This window comes from Rhea pennata, chromosome 8 (assembly GCF_028389875.1).
Source record: "Rhea pennata isolate bPtePen1 chromosome 8, bPtePen1.pri, whole genome shotgun sequence".
Classification (NCBI taxonomy): domain Eukaryota; kingdom Metazoa; phylum Chordata; class Aves; order Rheiformes; family Rheidae; genus Rhea; species Rhea pennata.
This window is the reverse complement of record NC_084670.1, coordinates 2199738-2210242: the sequence shown is the minus strand read 5'-3', so window position 1 is coordinate 2210242 and position 10505 is coordinate 2199738. Positions and strand designations below refer to the sequence as shown.

General features: G+C 43.8%; 1 protein-coding gene across 3 annotated transcripts in view; it reads left to right on the top strand.

Moving 5' to 3' along the window:
* The first annotated feature begins 79 nt into the window (after positions 1-79).
* MIER1 (MIER1 transcriptional regulator) overlaps positions 80-10505 on the top strand; it is a 40950-nt gene continuing 30524 nt past the window's right edge. Inside the window, exon 1 of one of the 3 annotated variants that reach the window (XM_062582083.1) lies at positions 80-120. Coding sequence is in view for 1 of the 3 variants with exons in the window: in XM_062582080.1 (XP_062438064.1) it covers positions 849-857 (9 nt within the window). In the remaining 2 variants the exon portion in view is untranslated. Of the gene's footprint in view, positions 121-153; positions 171-732; positions 858-10505 lie in introns of those variants that run through there. The other 2 variants (XM_062582081.1, XM_062582080.1) reach the window with 2 other exon arrangements.

Genomic DNA, 10505 nt, shown 5'->3' with positions numbered 1-10505 from the left:
CCGCTCCCCACCCGGTTCCCGGTGGGGCCGCGCCGCCGCCCGCCGGGCTCGGCCTCGGCCTGCAGGGCCCAGCCCGCCGCCGCCGCCGCCGCGGGGGCCCGGTGTCCGCGGAGCGCAGAGGTGCCGCTCGGCCCCACTGACAGGGATAGGGGCAGGTCGGGGGGGGGAAGGTTGCTTTTTCCTTTAATTTTTTTTTAATATTTTTTAATGTTTTCACCTCGTTTTCAATGAGTTAAAGCGCGTGGAGGAAGCCGGTTGCGCGGGAGGGGCTGCGGGCTGGCCGGCTGGCCGGCCGGGGCGCTCCTTAGCGGGGGGGGGGGACAGCGGCTGGCTCGGCCCCCGCCGCGGCTCGGCACAAGGCTTGAAGGGGGCGGGGGCAGGGGGGCGCGTTAAGGCAGGTTTTTCCCCCCAAGACCGGTGCCCGCGGCGCAGGGAGTTGAATAAGCCGAATTTTCGAGCTGATTATTTTTTTCCGGGGGGGTGTGCGTATATTCTGTTATTTACGGTAGCGGCGATACCGTAACGGCGACGCCGAGGAGCCTGGCGGGAGGCGCGGTGGGGGCGGGGCCAGCGCGGTGATTGACAGGCGGCGGGAGGGGGCGGTGAGGAGCGCGCGCGGGCGCACGCGTGCCGCCTCGCCCCCCCCTCCCCACCCCCAATCCCTCCCGCCCCGCCGCGCGCGGCCGTGCGCGGTGACGTCGCGCGTCGCGTGCCCGCTCCCGCCCCGCCGCCGCGCAGACTGCGCCCCGCCGCCGCCGCCGGTGCCGCGTCCTCCTCCTCCTCCCTCCTCCGCCGCGGCGGCGATGTGACCCCCCCCCCCCGCCTCCTCCGCGCCCCGCGCCGCGAACATGGCGGAGGTGAGAGCGCGGCGGGGCGGGGACCCGCCCGGGAACTTGTTGCGCGGGGCCGCGGCCGGGCGGAGCGTCCCGCAAGTTAGTTGTGGGGCCGCGGAGGCCGCGCCGGCGCTGCGCGGGGCGGGGGGCGGCGGGGGGCTCCGCTCCGCGCCTCGCCGCTCCGCGCCTCGCCCCGCCCGCGGCGGCGGCGGCGGCGGGGTGCCGGCGGGCAGCGGGAGCCGAGCCCAGCCCGGCGAAGGGCCGGTGGCGGCCGCGGGGGCCGGGGCGGCCTGGCGGGCGTGGGGCGCAGCGGCGCTGCCCCGCGCTGCGGTGGGAGCGCGGCTGCTGGAGGGCGGAATACCCCTCCGTTTTCTCTAAATACCTTTATTTAGACAAAGGTGGAGCGCTTGTGCAGACAGGACGGCAGCGGCTGCCGTGCCTCGGGAGGGAGACCCTGGGAGAGGGCAGGGCGCTCCGCCGGGGAGCCCCGGGAGATCGGGGGGGGTTATTGAGCCCCGTTCTTTGTGGGGGATCGCGAGGTACGCGGCCGCGCTGTGGGATTGCCCCGTCTGCCCCCGAGATCAGCCGCTTCCCTTCTGCGGGACGGGTTAGGACAGACAATTTGAAGGAAAACTTGATATTATTTATCGTAAGATTCCAATCTTGGGTAATTCGCTGCTTGAACAGTGTTGACAAATGGATGGCAAATGCTTATTTGAAAAGTATGCCATAAAAAAAAAAAAATCTGCGCGACAGGCGTTTCTTTTGGCCAAACTTGGGGGGGTGGGAGGGCAGGAAGGAGAGGTGTGCATCAGTGTTGAAGTATTTTACAGATGGAGTTTCTTTCTTCTTCCCTAGAAATTCCTGAATTTGTGTGGATTTGTAAATTTATCCTTCCCTCCCAAGTAAAAACTTCAATGTAGCCATCTTCCTGTTACTGGTACTAAACATACTAATCTAATCTTGAAATGAACTGTCTTTTCTCAGTATCTTGAGGGGCAGAGAATCACAGGTCTCATCCCTGATAATTTCTTGGCTGAAAAAACGTAGCTATTAAACTTCCATAACCTCTAATTGTTGGACAAAGATACTGGGGCACATGCTGGTTTAGGCATCACAGTATTCAGGCTCTTTGTCTCAAGTTTCACCAATTGCTTACAAGTTTTATTAATTAAAGGCAGCATTATTGTGAAATAGTCACACTAGCTCTGTTCTGGTGCGAGCTGAAGTTCGCCATATTGCTGAAGAGCCACAGTCGGTACGGTGAATTACTTCCTATTCTGTATTGTCACGTACTTACATCGACGTTACACCAATGATGGCACTGAGAGTTGTAGGAGATTCCTGCTGCAGAGAGCAATTAAAAGTCAGTGGTGTATGGAGATCAAACAGGTATTGTTTTTCACTTTATGGACGTTGTTCTAAGGGGTAAGGCTTTTATTGCTTGTTGGTCATGATACTTTACTAAGGAAGGAAGAAGTCTTAGCTTTTCTTTAAGAAAGCACAATGCTCAGGGGAAAAAACAAGTTCTTTGACCTTTTGTGGCTTCTTTATTTCAGACTAAGGGGCAGGAGCAACATAAAGGGGCTCTGAAAGCCGTGATCCAACTATGGGATGAGTTTAGTGACACAGGCTTGGCTGACGTTTGTTCGCATCCATTGAATTGTGCAGACAACTGTTTGCACGGCTGCACTGCATACTGAACCAGGAAACCAATCAGGATTTAGAAAACATCTTATTTTCTTTTGGTGATTTAAACTAGGATCAGTGTCCTGAAGTGGTTCTTGGCACAAGTCAGAAATTATGTAGGGAACAGGATGGGAAGTCTCCATAACCCAGTATTGCCACTGAAGCCCCAGTATCAACCGTTTGCCTGGAGGAGCTGAAGACGACTGCCACTATGTGGTGGTGTTCTAGTGTGTTGGTTAGAGGGTGTGTTAGGAGAGCCATAGGCTGCTTAATGCTGTGTTGAGAGTGCTAGGGAAGAATAATAATATACACAATCCTAGGACTTGGCTGTCTCAGCAGCTTGAGGAGTCGATGACCAGCCTGGGTTTGAAAATGCAGGTGGAGAGTAACACTGCTGCTGTGCCTCTTGCCCCCCTCCCCCACCCCAGTGGAAAAATCTTGTGCTGACTCTTAAGGTGCTCATAAGAACTCATCCTCAAGAGAGGAGAAATCTTAAATTATTACATTCTAGAGCGTCAGCAAGGCTTTAATGCTAGAGCTATAAAACTTGAAATATAAACAATATAAATACAAAGCTTTTTGAATTTGACATAAAAGCTCTTCAGACAGGAACTCTGAGCCTGTTAAGTAAATGAATCCAGAAAGTGAAACTAATTTAACAAAAAATGCTGTTTCACTTTTGTAGAAGTTTACCAGTTTGAACAGGACATAGACCAAAAAAAAAAAAAGGATGTTGAACTTACATTAAATATTTTTAAATTTGGGGTTGTTAAACTGGTTTAGGGTTTCAGTTTGCTTTGAAGCATGCTTACATTATCAGTTTGAGTCCTAACATTCCTACACATTAGAATATTTTCCTACTCATAATCAGAAAAAGCATCTCTAACTTAAGATCAGCACAAGCTTTGTAAATGTTACAAAATCATACTTTAAGCTGCTTATTCAGTCTTTGTGGTGTAGCAAATGCTGATATGTATATATTTTTTTTCCAAATACAAATATTTTAATGTCTGTTGAGAAGAAAAGATTTTGACTCGTAGTTGAAAGAGAATGGTTTTTATTTATTCATCCATTATAATGTATGAATAAAATGTAAGTGGGGATAAGATCTACTGATTCCAAAAACTTGAAGAATAGAGGTCAGATTTTTGTGTTGAAAAGATATGTCGCAAAGTACCTATTGTGATTTTTAGAAGTGCTGAAACCCTGTTGTTACTTTATTTCGTTCCATGAAGGTATGCACCAGTCACGTTGCAACTGGTGCTTGCTGGGGAACTAACTGGTGAAACTAATGGAAAAAATAGTGGTTTTCTTTTTTTGATTAACTAATGAGAAAAAAAATGGCAGTGCATGGGGAGGAGGATGGTCAGGGATGGGCTGGGGCAGTAATGACGTAATAGCCCTGGTTTAGCTTGGCATATCCTGGTTTAGATGTCCAGCTGATTTTAAATATGGGTGAAGGAGGATGGACAGCAGCTGAGGTGGTCTGGCAGCTCCTAATTGCCAGAAAGTGGAGGCTCTGCACCTTGGACTTCCTCTGCAGGCTGATTCAGCATGCTAACCTACCAAAAAATGAAGAGCTGCTTGCAGGGTAACTAGTTGTGTCAGCTAAAAGAAAGACCTAATGAGTATTAGAGCTGGTGTGAGAGGTGGAATGGGATAGCAGAACCAGTTGCAAGGATCAGCAGAAGAGGATGAAATCTTCCTTCTTCCAGAAGTATCAGCCTTAGATTGACTCGACTTCTCAGAGAGCATCCTCATCTTGTGGAACTCTGACCTGTTAATGTTGCTGAAAAATACAGTCCTGTTTCTACCCGCTCTCGGCCATGCAGTTGAGCCGTCTTCATGCCAGCTTCTAGTGTTTGTCTTGCCTCTCTGTGAGGTGATTCAACTTGATGACCTATTGGAATGAGAACTTAATTTTTCCTTTCGCAGAGTTTGTTTCTGTGGGGTCAGCGGTTTGAATCAGCTCCTTAATGGGTCAGATGAGCATTGGAAAAAGCAGGCACATGGATCTCGGAGACAGAGGAGCAGGATCACTCCTCTGTCAGCGTCAGTGAGCTGTTAAACTGACTCAGCTTGAGTGTGCTTTATGGTTGTTTGGATCAATTCTTTACATTGACAGGACTTTAATAAATAATTTTTAAATTCAAAATACCTGATGAAATTTTCTTTTATTATGAAAGTTATACTACTTTCAGTTGCAGAGTTTTAAAATGATGTGAATATAACTGAATTCTGGCTTCCAAACCCAGCTTGAAATGTCTTCAAAGAGGACACTGTTTAAGAAATGTGATCTACTCTTTCCTTATAAAGAAACAAAGATTAAGAACATGGAAAAAAGTTATTAAGCTATGCTGTTGTTTCAGGTTAATATGCGTCAGTGTGTAATAGCTGCCTCCTTAGGAATCAGTAGTCAAATTGGCATGATCGCTAGTGTGGTTGCAAATTGAGGTGTTTTAATAGGGAGGCCACACCTTTTGAATAATGTCTGGATACAAAATAAGGTCAAAATAGATTAAATTGAGGTTTCCTGCTGACTGATCTAAGTCATGATTAAAATTGGTGATTCAAATCAGTCTATCCTGTTGAACATTAATTTTTTCCCCCATTTGATCTTAACTTTAATTATCATATTTTTTCTATTAGGGCAGTTTTGTAGAATACATCACAGTATTCACAGTATCTGTTAATCTAATGTAGATCTGGAAATTCATTTTTCTGACTTCCTTGGTAAGGATATCAACTCCAAAGCAATTGGTTATGTTCACTTATTGTGTTCCCTTAGTTTTTCTAACAAGTTGTTGAAGATAATACTATTCCAAATTTTGGGTTTCTGATATTGGAAAAGCCTTTTTTTTCCTATCATAATAGATACCTTTTATAGTTTTTTGTTTTTGTTTTTTTTGGGGGATGTGTGGTAGGATATAGATATTTGTGATTTTAAGACTTGGGGCTTACAATTATTTCTAGTACAGTACAGGAATTTTAGGGAAACAGTGGAGTTGTTGAAAAGTTGTTTCATTTTGAGCTTTCTCCTCACCTGAAGCCTCAGTCTGTTTCACTGTTAATTTGCGCACGTCACAGATGGTGCATAAGAACATTTTCTTGCAGTCCTTAGCGTGTGACAGTATCTGATTTCATCTGAAATTGTACAGTAGGTTATGATTACTCTATAGACTCTTCCACTTTTGCTTAAAAAGTACTGGGCTATTAGAACAAGTTGAGACAGATGCTGTACAGTGTCATGGAAATCAATAACCGATTGTTAGAAAATGTCCTGTTGAAGTGTGTGCTTCAGATGAGTTGGAACACCCACCTCTGTCTTACTGTTGTGGTCAAGCTTCCTAACGCTTGAAAATGCAAGTTCTCTTGGTAAAGTTCCCGTGAGTGTAATACTGTATCCACCTGCACAAGAGTCCTGTCAGCTAAGGTTTTTCCTTTTGCCTAAAACTTCTGCCTGGTAGGCTTCCTCCGTTAGCCTCATCCATGCTCATCTTGTTCTTCTGATGACTCAGTCCTTTAGGTAGATAAATGTAGACACATTCATGTGTGGGGATGGCTACCTTGGGATATTGCTAGTGGTTCCTGATTCCAGTTTTCTGCTCTGCTCCAAGGTGAATGCAAACCAGTGCCGCTGTACAGTAAGCATGTTAAATTGGTGTGCAGGTTCGGCAAAAGCATGGTCAGGAGCCACTGATAGAAGCCACTTTTACCACCCTGCAGTGTGCTGTCTCTTTGTATGACTTGGAGCCTTGAAAACTCTAGCAAACTCTCCTCTTCAGTGCCTCTGGCCAAGGCCTGTGCTCACCTTCGGTATGAGTGCTCAGGCTGGTGAGATAGATAGTCCCTCTAAGCTGCTCTTACAGTCCTAGGATTTTTCCAGGGATTTTTAAGGTGCTGTTTTCTCTTGCTGGGAGTTACTGTTCCTATAGCAGGTGTGGCAGAAGAAAAAGTGTGAGAGCATCCCATCCTTTGGAACCTGTATGTTGGTACAAATTCTCTTTGGATGCGCGTTCGCTTTGTTACACCTGCTATGGTATAATAACCTCTGACAGAGGCGTGGAGCAGACAGGTGGCTGGAGATAGTGAGATCTCACCCCAGTGAGGGTCATCAACTGACATCTTTGTTCTGTGTTTCTCCCTGAATTGCGCTGCCTTTTTTTTTTTTTTTTTTTTTTTTTTTTTTTTTTTTTTAAGTATCAGCTGCTACTATTTTAGACATGTGAAAATTCTACCTATTCAAGAATACTTTTCATGAATATCTGTAATATTCAGGATGTCTGTAGGTTCAGGTTTATGGTACTGTGCCTTCACTGGTAAAACTAACTTAACAAGACTACTTAAGAAATGGTGCAGTTTGTTTTCCCCTTGGATGTGCCACTGGAGGTTTGAGGAGCCATTTTGCAAACCAAATGGCTGAAAGACCCAGGTTAATATCTCCTGCACAGTCCTTTGTATCATCTGTCTCTCTGGTGAAGGTCTGCGAGTTGAAATTGCACTTGATATTTCTGTTCTGGAAAGACCAGAATTTTCTCATTTAGTAACCAAATTGAGGGGGGGGACCCCTCATTTCCATTTGCTCTCCAAAAATGAGGTATGTTATTTTGACATACAATGAAGAGGAGGGTAGGTAGGAGACTGTAAGCCCTTCCATTTAAATACCTGTTTAAGAAGAGAGAAATGCATGATCTTGAGTAAAAGATGTTCTTCGCCATTTTAACTAATTGTTTTCTCCAGGCTATCACTCAGCTTAGCTCACTGGAGAGCTTATTAAATGGCTGCCACGTTCTACTCTTAAGACTTCAACAGTGTAGGCATGGGTCTTACAGACTGATTCCTAAGCAGATGAACTCCTCAACTAAAGTAATTTGAGCTGTAGGATGTAATAAGATAGTGTTTAAACCATATTTATTCAGAACTTCAGTTTTCTGTACAGGAGTCTTTGACTATTATTCATGTAACTATATCAGCATTTTGGGAATAAATCTGTTAGTTATGAACAGGATATACATTACTACTTGCAAATCAGTAATTTACTTAGACCTTTAGTCTGATTAGTGAAATGTAGCTTTAGTGATGCTGAAGCTAGATATGGATCTACTTGTGAAGTAATTACGGATACTCTCCACCAGCTGCTCATTCTTCATTCTCTGTATTCTTACAGTGGTTTATGTCTCATATAGGTGATGCTGTTAATTTTTAAAGTTTAATTTATCAGTTAATATAGTAGTTTTCTGTACCCCAAATGTTGTTAAAATAAGCCACTGCAAATTTGAAGTTAATTTTGGTATTTTCCTGTAGCAGAGTTCAAAAGGCCCAAGCACCTACTTGATGGTTTTGTTAGACTTACTGCTATCAATATAGGCAGAATCAAATTTTAGTTTTTAAGTGTTTTAGAAATAAGAGCTAACTGAGTAAATTTGAACAGAGTATGTATGTGTGCTGTTGTCTTGTAGAGACTGCATGCAGATACTACAATTTTAAGATGTTTCATTATTAATTACATTAAGCAGCAAGAAAGATTTTAGTGCCTAAACTGTCATTCTGTAGATAGAAGTGAAACCATGTGTGTGCAGCCAGTTTTGTTGAAGTGCTGCTTTAGAAGTTGTAGGAGAAAAGTAGAGAGAGAAAACTTGGTGCTTTACTTCTACAGCTTTCGCTTCTGGAGTATCATATTCCTGTCCAAGCATCTATAAAGCTTTGGAATAAGAAATGAAAATCTACCAGCATGCAAAAAAGAGCGTTGCTTTGAAGCATACCTATGCTTCAGCTAGTGAAGTAGCAGGTTGAAAAACTAAGTTGCACAAAACTGATGATGTCTCCAGAAGGCTGTTTCCATTAAGTAAATCTATCACAATGTCGATTCAATTTTACTATTTAACTTTCATCATAAATTGTTGAAATATAGACATCGCAAAGTCCAGTCCATTTCTATTGTCAGAAGAGCAGTGTATTGTAGATTTGGTGGATACTTTTCTGTATCTGATACGTGTCTGTTAGGCTCATCACTTTCCAGTCCAGCAATGTCTGAAAGAGACCTGGCCTAGTTCACTTCTGTTTATATCTGTATCCATACACTAGAAAATGCATTTAATGTGGTCCTTTAGATAAGTTGTTGCTTAAATGCCACTAACCTTCTGGAAACACCTAGCCTACATGTTCTTCCTGAGACTCCTAAAAATACACATGAAACAAAAATGGTGAGAGATTCTCTTAGTGCCACCCAAGCTTGATGTTTCATTGCTCAGTCTGTTTTCATTTTCACTTCACTGTGAAGTCCATATCCTTAATGTTTCTGATGTAGTCTTTCCTTCAAGCTGCTTATTTGGAGCATAACAAATATGCTCAATGATGTATCCATACAGCAGGACTCCTTTGGTCTCTTTCGTTCTTCCTAGTTGTTCTTGAGTTAATTCGTGAATGTATTTGGTTCATTTGAACCCACAACAAACCTTCTGGGCAGGCCATTGCACACTAGTTTTCTCTTAAATTTCACTGTTTGTCTTCTCCGATGGCTCTATGCATAGAACAATTGGAGTGTGTCAACTTGTATGTTGTATGTATTCTTGGGTACCGTTATCTTTTTGTAAGTAGCAGTTCTTTGTTCCCATGAATGCCCTTGAGGCCAAAAAAAAAAAAGTTGCTTTGCACTCTCTGTAAATTGCTACAGCAGAAAACTGAAAGCCACTGAAGAATAAGGGTGTCCTTTTCACTGGAATTACTGTTATATTGACCTACTATAACTTCGGACTTCAGATCTGATGATACCAACGTAGCCATATAATCTCTAACTACTGCCAGGAAATCTTTACGAGCAAATGCCCCAAAAGCCATCTGTTCTACCCTGGCTAGAATCATGATTCCTAGCAGGCAAGGAAATAAGACTGAATAATTAAGAATTGTAGTAATTGTCTTGCAACAACTTCTTAATCATAGCATGCGATTTCACCTTACATTTGATGCTAACAGGTGGTCACTGAAAGAGTTACTCCTCATCTCCTGCCACCCATCTTTCTCCTCCATGTGTCTAGCTTCAAACTCATGCTCTAGATTCTTTACAGCATGTCTAGCAGTTGTGAAAGCCTGAGATGGCTTACTGATAGGATGGAAAACTAGTGTTAGTTTTCTCTGAGATTGGTTTGCTGAACTAGCTCATGCTGCTGCTTCCCGATTGGACCTGACACAAGTGGCAGAAGCACATGAAGTGGTGGGAAGAGGTCAGACTGCTACTTTTGGCCGCAGCTGGCCATTAATTTAGATTAGATGTAATATGAAACTGCATCTAGCCAGAAATAGATGGCAGATTGGCAGAAAATGATGGCAGAGAATGATTGATGACAAAATGATTGACATATGAAATGTGGAGATGATAATTTACAAACCGGGACAGATTAAGTAGATCAGATAAGCAAAAGTTAGAAGAAAGGAACAGACTTTACCTCTGTTCTCCTGGAACTTGCCTATGAAATCTGTGACTAAGAATAAGCTAGAACTTTTCAGAGATGTATCCACTCTGTTAAGTAGTCTGAAGTGAATTTATTGTTTCTGGGGGTAGTTAGGCTTTTAAATTTTCTGGTTTGGGGTTTGTTTCTTTTTCCTTCTATAGACTAGGATTGTACTGGACATACATTTTGGAGTTGGCAAAAAGTCATGGAGTCTAATGCTTTAAAGGCATTGCAATGTTTTAGCAGTGCTTTTGAGGCTGTGAAGGAGGTGATTGCATTAGCAGTATTTCAACTGCTGGGAGAGGCTGCTTGCTTTCTTGAGCAGTTGTGTCATCTGCACACCATTTGAGAATATTGAAAGCTGAACTTTGTTTTTTACAGCTTGCTTGTGAGATCTCTTCATGTCTTGGTATTGCTTTGTGTCCTCTCTCAATGATCAAGAATTTCATTGTGTTAGGTTCCATTTTTAATACATATTGAAGCATTTAGTTACAGAATTATTGCGGTTGGAAGGGACCTCTGAAGATTGTCTAGT